The sequence below is a fragment of the Callithrix jacchus genome, chromosome 10 (assembly GCF_049354715.1).
Source record: "Callithrix jacchus isolate 240 chromosome 10, calJac240_pri, whole genome shotgun sequence".
Classification (NCBI taxonomy): domain Eukaryota; kingdom Metazoa; phylum Chordata; class Mammalia; order Primates; family Cebidae; genus Callithrix; species Callithrix jacchus.
The window spans coordinates 121,873,000-121,883,891 of NC_133511.1; the positions used below are offsets into that span (position 1 = coordinate 121,873,000).

At 53.7% G+C, this 10,892-nt stretch overlaps 1 protein-coding gene across 10 annotated transcripts; it reads right to left on the reverse strand.

Moving 5' to 3' along the window:
* Nucleotides 1-88: 88 nt before the first annotated feature.
* Nucleotides 89-6,781, reverse strand: MEN1 (menin 1). Of its 10 annotated transcripts, none has more exons than XM_035263215.3 (10): nucleotides 6,756-6,781; nucleotides 5,901-6,368; nucleotides 4,437-4,645; nucleotides 4,099-4,227; nucleotides 3,769-3,809; nucleotides 3,601-3,688; nucleotides 2,823-2,959; nucleotides 2,214-2,349; nucleotides 1,617-1,781; nucleotides 89-1,406 (listed from the first exon to the last, which is right to left on the reverse strand). In XM_035263215.3, exons 2-10 carry the CDS (start codon nucleotides 6,343-6,345, stop codon nucleotides 936-938), a joined length of 1,821 nt encoding a protein of 606 aa, XP_035119106.1. In that variant the 5' UTR covers nucleotides 6,346-6,368; nucleotides 6,756-6,781; the 3' UTR covers nucleotides 89-935. The 10 variants fall into 10 exon arrangements, with proteins under 10 accessions (XP_035119106.1, XP_035119112.1, XP_078197509.1 ...); XM_035263221.3 differs by having other exon boundaries at nucleotides 6,746-6,781; XM_078341383.1 differs by having other exon boundaries at nucleotides 6,501-6,781.
* Between the last annotated feature and the right edge of the window lie 4,111 nt (nucleotides 6,782-10,892).

The window sequence follows — 10,892 nt, forward strand, 5'->3', positions numbered from 1 at the left end:
AGCGCAAAGTCCTGGGAGCCAGAGGGTCCGCAGAAGGAAGAGGTGGCGCTCCACTCCCGCCCCATTCCCAATTTCCCAGATGAAACATGGACTTGCGCTTTGTATTTTTTTTTTTTAACAAAATGTATTCATCTTTCTTGAAACTGAAAAATAAATCTATGTACAAAACAGGAAGAGATCAGACTCCTGTCACCCACTCCCAACCCTCTGCAGATTTCCTCCGGGATGCTCCGAGATGGGTTGGACCTCTTCGAGGTTCCCAGAGGTAGGAAGGGTGGTCAGGCTCTGATCCGGGGCCAGTTTGGTCAGGAAGAGGGCAGGGCTCAGGATGCTCATGGGGGCGGAGTTTCGTGTCCCAGACTTGGGATAGGAAGGCGAGGAAGCTAGATTTCAAAATTCTAGAGCAGGACTCAAGTTCTTTGGGGGTAGGGAGTTTGTTTTCGCAAGACATGAATTCTGAAGTGCGGAAATATAATCCTAGGGACTGAGTGGGGTCCTAGGCTCCTGGGCTGGAGGCAGGACCTGTGCTCGTTGGGTTAAGGATGAAACCTCAGTTCCTTCAAGCTCGGAGCAGCCCTGTGTAAGGTTGGTCTGGCTCTAAGTGAGCGGCTCCGTTCTGAAGAGGAGCTTGGGTTTGGGGCTTTAAGGGCCCAAAATCCCAGGGGTTGGGCCTTTAAAGATAATTAGGACCCAGGGTGAGGTTTACATTGGCTGGCTGGGATTCTGGGAAGAGACCTATATTTTACCGACTGGGGCAGGGCCCTGGGTTCTGAGCTGGAGAAAATTGTGGGTTAGACTGTACTCAGGACCTGGAGCCTTGGGTTCGGGTAGGGGTGAGGCCTGTCCCCCTTGGGCTGGGGCACATGATGGGCTCAGAGTGGGGGGACTAAGGGTGGGACCTGGGTCCCCACAAGCGGTCTAAAGTCCTCAGTAGTTCAGAGGCCTTTGCGCTGCCGCTTGAGGAAAGACAGAGTGTAGTCACTAGGGGTGGACACCTTCTGCTTCTTCATCTGCACTTGCGACTGCGCTGTGAGTTGCAGCTTGATGGCGCTTGAGTTGATCTTGGTGGCCACCAGCAGCTCCTTCATGCCCTTCATCTTCTCACTCTGGAAAGTGAGCACTGGACCCTCCAGCGGCGGTGATGCTGCGGGTGCTGGCGCCTGAGCCGTGCTCCCACCTTCAGGGCCTCGGGCTGTGCCAGGGACTGTCCCAGGGGGTTTCCGGGGGGGTCCTGACACCGCACCCTGGCCCTTGTCCAGTGCTGGCTTCTTGGGCGGCGGGGGCTCCTCTGGCTTGGACTCCCGCCGTGGGCCCCGCCGCCGACCTTCCCGGGCTTCCTCACCCCATGGCTCCTCTGCCTCGGCCGCCTCAGCCTCCCGGCTCACTATGCGCACCTTCTGCCGCACCTGGGCCAAAGGGGAGAGCAAGCCGAGGGCAAGGTTGCCGGCCAGTGGCTGGAACTTCTGCTCTGGCCATCCCATCCCACCCAGGGGGTCTCAGTCTCATCTGCACCTAAGGGGATGGGCAGATGCTGCCCCTGGGCCAGAAAAGTCTGACAAGCCTGTGGCTGCCGTCACCACCTGTAGTGCCCAGACCTCTGTGCAGCTGTCCCTCACCTGTCCCTCAAAACGGCCTAGGGACTGCACAAGGAAGGTGGCCCAGCCCACATGCAGCACAGGCGTGGGACTGCCCTCTTCCCATTTGCAGATCCCGTCGTAGAATCGCAGCAGGTGGGCAAAGCATTCAGGGTCCTGGAGGGCAGAACCTTGGCTCTGGGTGCCCTGGACAAGGGGGAAGGGAGGGCACAGATCAGTCTCTTACCCCTTAGCAGAGGGCACTGGCCAGGCCCCCACCTAGGCAAAGACTCCTGGCTCCAGAAAAGGTAAGCAGAGGTCAGGAACAATCTTAGAACCTCTTTCCTTTTCTAAAGCCAATTCATAGCCAGAAGGCACCATGCCTTACCACCTACCCCTCAGCTGTAGGAGGGACTCTGGCATGAAACTGAAGGCACAGAGTAGAAACCTCTAAAATACCTTCAGCCCCGTCTACCGTGGACCCAGGACCTCAGCTACAGCAAAAGGGAACATAGCTCTCTGCCTGGGGACCCCTTCCTCATGCCATTCCTAGTCCTGTACATGCAGCCCCCATGGCCTGTGGCAGGGTGCCCTGCCCAGGTGGGAGGCTGGACACAGGCTGGTGCTCCAGCCTTTCACCTGGCTCTGCTCCCCCGGCCGCTCCTCGCCCGCCTCCAGCAAGCTGGCTGCCTCCTTCAGCAGGTTGGGGATGACATCATTGGCTACTTCAAAGAACTCCTTGTAGATCTCCTCGTCTTCCCGGCAGTAGTTGTAGCTGTGAGAGCAGGAGGGTCTCTGTAGGGTCTGAAGGGGTCTCACCATGGGGTGTAGCCCCAGGGACCTGGTGGGGGATGAAGCCCAGGTTTTTTTTCTTGGGTCACTCCAGGAGCTGGGGGAGTAGGTGGGGTCCTCACTGCAAAATGATGCTGTCTGAGTCACCCTAGAGCAAGAATGAGGGGGAATGGGGCCAAGGGTAGAAGTCCCACTGCTAGATGATAGTGGTTAAACATTGGGAGGAAATTTGAGACTGTTCTGAGAAAAACTACTGGGAGGAGAGAGGAAAAAGGGAAAGATGTGACACCTTAATCAGGGGTCCCTACCTCCTGGGTGATGGTGGCCTTGCTGCCTAGGGACTGGGAGGAAAGGGGACAGGGCTTGGGACCCAGGCCTCAGTCCTGGACGAGGGAGGTTGGAAACTGATGGAAGGGAAGAAAGCACAGGATGCACGCCCTAGCAGGGGATCCTCACTCCTGGATGACAGTGGCTGTGTCCGCCCAGGCCTGCAGAGCTTCGCGCACATTGCGGTTGCGACAGTGGTAGCCAGCCAGGTACATGTAGGGGTAGATGTGTTCATCCCGATAGTAGGTTTTGGCTGAGGCAATGCCCTGGGGGTGAGGCAGAGGATCCTCAGGGAGGTAGCCCCAGCTGCCCTGCTGGCACAGATGCCCCATCACGGCACACCCAGAAGGGGCCACAGGAAGATCCCAGAGAGTCCTCTTCATCTCCACTCCCACCTCCGCTAGCTGCCAGCCCTTGTACCTGGTCTTCCTGGGTCTGCAGGACTGCTGGCCGAGGCCTGGGGCAGACTGTAGGGGTGGGGCCTACCCTCTGAGCTCAGGGCCCTTCTCTTGCCCAGACACTCTTCTACACACACACCAAAGGCTTCCAAGCCCAGCCCAACAGCCCTCGTCCCTTCTACACCCACCAAGTGAAAACCCCCCCGCAGTGCTCCTACCACATTTGACCTCTGTTATACTCCAGGAAGGAAAGTAGGAGTGGCAGAAAAGGCAAGGCTGAGGGGACAAATGCAGGCCCTGCCACTCCCAGGCTATGAACCCTGGACACCCTTCAGATAGCCCTGACTGCACTGATTCTGTACATAACCGATACAAAGTAAGATGGATGGGCGATACCCCCCAACACACAGTTCTCTCCTCATCTGTCCAGATGAGGGGGAACCCCAGAAAGCAGGGGCCTCAGTCACGGTTGGGGGTCTCCCTTCTGTACCCTCTTTAGATGCCCCCACCTTGTGATAGAGGGTGAGTGGGTCTGGCCGGCCAGGGGTACGCTCCAGCTCCTCCAGATCTGCCAGGTTCCCTAAGGCCATGGGGTACCTGGAAAAGCATCATAGTTCAGGCTGCCAGCTAGCCCCCTGGCCCTGCAAGGCCCAGCCTGGCCACTTCCCTCTACAAACCTTTCCAGATGTCCCAGGTCATAGAGCAGCCAGAGCAGCTTCTAGGGGCCGAAGGAAAGAGTTATGAGCTACGGGACAGGGAGAATGGGTCCTTAGCTTATCAGGCAGGGTGGGGGACAGAACCATCAGGGACTGCCCACCATGCAGAAAGGCCAAAATTCTGGGATCAGCCCTTTAAAGGAATCAAAGCAATTTCACAGCTCAATTCCACTCTCCCAAGAGCCCTGGGAAAGGCCAGGCCAGGAATTACTAACCCATTTTCCAAGTAGGGAAGCTGAAGCTCAGGTAGGGAAAGTGATCCTGCCCAGTGCCCCTGGGCTCAGCCCTCACCTGCTGCAGCTGCAGCAGCTCCAGTGAGTCGGTGTGCAGGTCAATGGAAGGGTTGATGGCACACACCATAAACGCCACCTCCATCTTGCGGTCACAGCGCATGTATGATCCTTTCAGGTACAGCCAGCTCTTGGGAGGGGACAAGACCATTATGTCTCAGGATGGCTCACCCTGTGCCTGCTTCAGGGAATGACAGCCAGGAAAAGGGGCTCTTCTGTCTTCCCTTCCTATGTGGGTGTTGATGGGAAGAAAGGGCAGTGGCCTGAGAAAGTAGAGTCCCTTGGGTGGCTTGGGCTACCTGAGTATGAAGGGGTCAAGGTTGGGGGAGGGGACAATACCCGCTCAGCCACACCGGCGTTGACAGTCTGGCCCCTGCGGTCCTCATTGCCCTTGCCATGCCAGGTGACCTCAGCTGTCTGCTCCCCATTGGGCCCAAACACTACCCAGGCATGATCCTCAGACAGGGCGAGGTGGACATCCCGGAGACCCAGGGCCTGGCAGGCACCAACCACGGCAAAGGCTACACCGGAGCTGTCCAATTTGGTGCCTGTGGAAGGGGGAGGTAATGAAAGAGGGTCCTCTGTGCTTTGGCATGAGGGAAGGGAGCCAGGTATGGGCCACACTCCCTCCCACTCCCTTTCCAGGCCTGTGCTCCAACTTCAGATGCTCCTGTCCACCGTCCCTCCACCCCTTCTCTCCCACATGTTCAAAGCCTTTCTCTCCCTGTTTACACCCTCTATCTCCAACAAGATATGTTTCTGGATCTCCTGTTGCTGACCCAGCCTTTGACCCTATCTCTCTTTCTCTGCAAATCTATTATATATTATATATTCCGTGAATTTAAGGATTCCATTTTACTGCACTGAATATACGTTAAAACAGGAATGGCAAAAACAGGACACTGGCCAACACTCTCTTTTTATACACCCTCCAACAGATAACCCTCATTTATTTCTGCACTCTTTTCCTGCAAAGCCGAGAAGCAGCCTCTGATTCCTTCTCAATACGGCACATCATGATGAGACTGCCAGTCATCCGGGCTTGGTGCAAGGAAGCTCTTTACAAGCCCTGAGTCTCAAGATCCTGGTCTGTCTCAAAACATTTTCATAGATCGCCAGATGCAGTGGCCCAAAGATCCCAGCACTTTAGGAGGCTGAGGCAGGCAAATCACTTGAGCCCAGGAGTTCAAGACCAGTCTGGGCAACACAGTGAGACTCCATCTCCACAAAAAAAATACAAAAATTAGCCAGGTGTGGTGATGCATGCCTGTACTCTCAGCTACTCAGGACACTGAGGCAGGAGGATCTCGGAGCCCAGAGAAGTTGAGGCTGCAGTGAGCTATGATCACACCACTGCACTCCAGCCTGGGGGACAGAGTGAGACCCCTGCCTCAGAAAAAAAAAAAAACAAACCCAAAAACAAAAACATCTTTATAGCTATTATTTTGTTTAATTGCCTCAAATGCAGCCCAATTCATCTTCTTGCCCCCTAAATCTGCTGCCCCCCCCCCCGCCCCATGCTTAGGACTCCTGTGGCTCTTCGATGGCAGGGGCAGAGGTGCTGAGGGGGCAGAGGAGAGGTTGATGATTTGGAGGCAAGGGATCAGGGTTCACTTCCAGCCCTGCCATGCCGTGTGTGATTCTGGCACATAATTTTCCCTCTCTGGGCTTCAGTTTCCCAACTGCAAAGAGGAAAATAACCTGCCCAACCTCACAAGGCTTACAGTTCTCAGGGTTCTGTAAACCATGGAGAGTTGTGAAGAAGTGGGTCATGGATAAGATTCCCATCTACTGGGCTCCAACCTGTGATGAAGCTGAAGAGGGACTGGATGTGGGCCCGATCCTTGAAGTAGGAGCGGCTGAGGCTGTTCCATATGACATCGGAGACCTTCTTCACCAGCTCACGGCTGGAGACACCCCCCTCTCGAGGGTAGAGGGACAAGTCGACAGCACCTCGGATCTGGGCGGTGAAGCGGGCATAGAGGGCAGCGATGATGGACAGGTCGGCCACGGGAAAGTAGGTTAGGCCGCCAGGAGGGTCAGTGGTGGGGCTGGGCTGGAAGGTAAGCTCGGGCACGTTGGTGGGGATGACGCGGTTGACAGCCAGAAAATGCTCCACGAAGCCCAGCACCAAGGAGAGGAGCACCAGGTCCGGCTCCTCTCGGCCCAACTCGGCAGCAAACAGGCGCACCACGTCGTCGATGGAACGCAGCGGGAACAGCGTCTTCTGGGCGGCCTTCAGCCCCATTGCGGCGGGGGGTGGGCGGCGGCCTGCAGGCAAGCCGGGGGAGGGAGGGTCGAGCAGGTTCGGCCGGGGAGTCACCTCCCAGGCTCCGCTAAGATTCCACCCCGCGACACACGCACAGCTCCCCTGCTTCCCCGCCCTCTTCAGCCTCTGCTCACCCGCTTCCCGTCTTTTGTCGGTGAGACCCCTCGGCGGAGGCTGCAGAGCCTTTTTGTGCCCCACAATTCCGTGACGCCCGGTCCCAATGAGGTGCGCCCCAAGGACCCCGCTGATTATCCCCAATGCCGCCCCGCTCCCTCTCTACGACTGTGCCCCCCGGGGCCCTAGAGTCCGTCCAGAAAGCGCACCCAGACCAAGCCCCCAAACCCCAAGGAGAGTCTTGGCCTCGGTCTCCCGCGCCCACCTCCGCTTACATCCCACACAAGGCACCGCGGCACACGCCGCCCGGAGCCTGCTGGGACATGAAGTCCCGCCCCTAGGGCCGCACTACCCGCCGGGAAGTGGAGTCTAGGCCCATCACTGCCCCCGCCGAGCCTGGAAATAGTGGCAGGCCGGGCAGCCGCGTGGTGGCTTCCGGGATCGCTAGGCCCACGGCTCCGGGCGCTTCCTTCCCGAGGCACTCAGGGATTGGTCCTTCCTGCAGGTCGACCAAGCAGGAAGTGCGTTCACAGTGCCTTCTGGGAAACGTAGTCCGGGGCGCTACCTGCACACTTGCAGGGGTCACTGAGCCTATGCGGGTTCTGCTGTCACGGGTCGGTTGGCTAGTTATGAGGAAAGCGATCACGTTGCTTGATCCAGAAAAAAAAATTTAGAAAACGACGTGAGGAAGACGGATACTTTTAAACATTGCCAGAGAGTAAATGTGTTCAGCTTTAGCTGAATATCAGCGTCTGTTAACATATAAAGATGTTACTCTGTGTCCGGCACTCCTTTCCCAATTCTGCCCGCGAGAAAATCTAACACGTGCCAAGAGTAGTTTTTATTTCTTTGTTTTGAGACATGGTCTTGCTCTTTCACCCAGGCTGGAGTGCAGTGGCGCGATCTCCGCTCACTTCAGCCTTGACTTCACCGGCTCAAGCGATTCTCGTGCCTCAGCCTCCGAGTAGCTGGGACCAAAGGCGTATGCCACCACTCCCGCCTAATTTTTTTGTGTGTGCATATATATACATTTAAAAAACATATATAGGCCGGGCGCGGTGGCTCAAGCCTGTAATCCCAGCACTTTGGGAGGCCGAGGCGGGTGGATAACGAGGTCAAGAGATCGAGACCATCCTGGTCAACATGGTGAAACCCCGTCTCTATTCAAAATACAAAAAATTATCTGGGGATGGTGGCGCGCACCTGTAATCCCAGCTTACTCGGGAGGCTGAGGCAGGAGAATTGCCTGAACCCAGGAGGCGGAGGTTGCGGTGAGCCGAGATCGCGCCATTGCACTCCAGCCTGGGTAACAACAGCGAAACTCCGCCTCAAAAAACAACAACAACAACAAATATATTTATATATATATATGGTTTTTGTTTTTTTTTTCTTTTGGTAAGGACAGGGATTCCCAGGCTGGTCTCGAACTCCTGAGCTCAAGGAATTCACCCTCCTCGGCCTCCCAAAGTGCTAGGATTACAGGCAAGAGCCGCCGAACCCTGGCCAAAGAATAGTTATTTGTTTGTTTTGAGACAGAGTCTCACTCTGTCGCCCAGGCTGGAGTGCAGTAGTGCGATCTTAGCTCACTGCAATCTCCTCCTCCTGAGTTCAAGATTCTCCCGCCTCACTCATCCAAGTAGCTGGGATTACAGGCGCCTGCCACCATGCTGGGCTAATTTTTGTATATTGAGTACAGACAGGTGTTTCACCATATTGGTCAGGCTGGTCTCTAACTCCTGACCTCAAATGATCCTCCTACCTTGGCCTCCCAAAGTGCTGGGATTACAGGTGTGAGCCACCACACCTGGCCTATATCAACACTTTAAAACTTTAAAACAATACTAAATTTCCACCGTCACTCATTTATTCACTTATTCATTCAAAAAGCAGATTTTTGGTACTCACAATGGGCCAAGTTCCTGACACTGAGTATACAGCAGTAAATAAAACAGATTAAATTCCTCCCCTACGTTACCTCTTCACCTCTCTGGATTTTCCTCAAAATTCATAACCCTCTTCTAATCATGAGAAAACATCTGGCAAAACAGAGTTGAAGGACATTCTACAAAATACCTGACGAGTATATCTCAATAGTATTGAGTTCTTGCCAGGCTCATGCCTGTAATTACAACACTTTGGGAAGCTGAAGCAGGAGGACTGCTTGGGGTCAGGAGTTCAAGACCAGCCGGGCAACATAGGGAGACCCCATCTCTACAAATACAAAAAATTGACTGGGTGTGGTGGTGCACACTTGTAGTCCCAGCTACTCAGAAGGCTGAGGCAGGAGGATCGTGTGAGCCCAGGAGGTCAAGACTGCAGTGAGCTGTGGTCACGCCAGTGCACTCCAGCCTGGGCAACAAAGTGAGACCCCACCAAAAAAAAAAAAAGCAAAAACCAAAAAAATCAAAAGGGTTAAGGTCATGAAAGATAAGGAAGGACCCACAAATCACTGTAAATGAAAAACTAAGGAAACAGAACAACTAAATGCAATGTGGTGTTTTTGATGGAATCCTGGAACAGAAAAAGGACATCAGTAGAAAAACTAGTAAACAGGCCAGGCGAACTGGCTCACACCTGTAATCCCAGAACTTTGGGAGGCCGAGGTGGGTGAATCACCTGAGGTCAGAAGTTCAACACCAGCCTGACCAACATGGAGAAACCTCATCTCTACTAAAAATACAAAATTATCCGGGAGTGGTGGTGTATGCCTGTAATCCCAGCTACTCGGGAGGCTGAGGCAGGAGAATCATTTGAACCTGGGAGGCAGAGGTTTCAGTGAGCCGAGATTACACCATTGCACTCCAGCCTGGGCAACAAGACAGAAACTCAGTCTCAAAAAAAAGAAAAAGAAAAGCTAGTAAACAGGGTAACCAACCTTCCCAGTTAGCCCAGAACTGAGGCCACTTGGGAGTATGGGACTTTGTGTTTTATTTTACTAAGTGAGACAGACTCTTGCTCTGTCACCCAGGCTGGAGTGCAATGGTATGATCTTGGCTCACTGCAATCTCTGCCTCCCAGGTTTAAGTGATTCTCCTGCCTCAGCCTCCTGAGTAGCTGGGGTTACAGGCACCTACCACCACACATGGCTAATTTTTGTGTTTTCAGTAGAGATGGGGTTTCACCATGATGGCCAGGCTGGTCTTGAACACCTGGCCTTAGGCGATCAAACTGCCTCAGCCTCCCAAAGTGCTGGCATTACCGGAGTGAGCCACTTTGTGTTTTAAAAACAGTCATGGCTGAGTGCAGTGGCTCACATCTGTAATCCCAGGGTTTTGACATGCTGAGGCAGGAAGACTGCTTGAGGCCAAAAGTTCCAGACAAGCCTGAGCAACAAAGCAAGACCCTGTCTCTACAAAAAAAATTTTTTTGTTTTAAATTAGCCAGGCACAGTGGTGTGTACCATGTAGTCCCAGCTACAGGAAGCTGAGGCGGGAGTTCGAGGCTACAGTGAGCTGTGATCACACCACTGCATTCCAGCCTGAGTAAACAGTGAGATCCTGTCTCTAAAAACAACAAAAACAAAAACCAGACCAGACACGGTGGCTCATGCCTGTAATCCCAGCACTTTGGGAGGCCAAGGTGGGCAAGTCACTTAAAGTCAGAAGTTCGAGACCAGCTTGGCCAACATAGCGAAACTCCATGTCTACTAAAAAATATAAAAATGAGCTGGGTGTGGTGGCAAGTGCCTATAATTCCAGCTCTCTGGGAGGCTGAGGCAGGAGAACTGCTTGAACCCGGGAGGTGGAGGTTGCAGTGAACTGAGATCGTGCCACTGCATTTCAGATCATGACAGAGCAAGAAAAAAATAAGTTTTTTATCTGGGTGTGGTAGTGTGTGCCTGTGGTCCCAGCTACTCTGGAGGCTGAGGTGGAAGGATACCTTGAGCTCAGGAGTTTGAGACCAGCCTGGGTAACATAGTGAGACCTCATTTCCACAAAAAAATCAAAATATTAGCTGGGCATGTTAGCATATGCCTGTAGTCCCAGCTACTCAGAAGGCTGACTCGAGAAGATCGATTGAGCCTGTGTGGCAGAGGTTGCAGTGAGCCAAGATCATGCCACTCCATGCCAGGCTGGGTGACAAAACAAGACCCTGTATCAAAATAAATAAATAATTTTTAAGGTTTTTCTAAAAAGGCTACTGCCTGAATTGAGAGCAAAGTTATATTTAGTGGAGTAGGCACACAAATAAGATGTACAATAAATACATGTAATGTGTAATATATTAGGAAATAGTCATTGTTTTATTGTTTATTTATTTTGAGGCAGAGTCTTGCTCTATCGCCCAGGCTGGAGTGCAATGGCATGGTCTCTACTCACTGCAACCTCTGCCTCCTGGGTTCAAACGATTCTCCTGCCTCAGCCTCCCGAGTAGCTGGGATTACAGGCACCCACCACCACGCGCAGCTAATT

Excerpts from the sequence above, each read along its gene's own strand:
- MEN1 (XM_035263213.3), bottom strand. The coding sequence starts at position 6,345 with ATGGGGCTGAAGGCCGCCCAGAAGACGCTGTTCCCGCTGCGTTCCATC. Across the intron at positions 2,416-2,822 it reads ACAGCCACTGTCATCCAGGA|GTCCCTGGGGCTACACCCCA; the intron begins GTGAGGATCCCC and ends ATCCCCCACCAG. Across the intron at positions 1,407-1,616 it reads TAGGCCGTTTTGAGGGACAG|GTGCGGCAGAAGGTGCGCAT; the intron begins GTGAGGGACAGC and ends CCTTTGGCCCAG.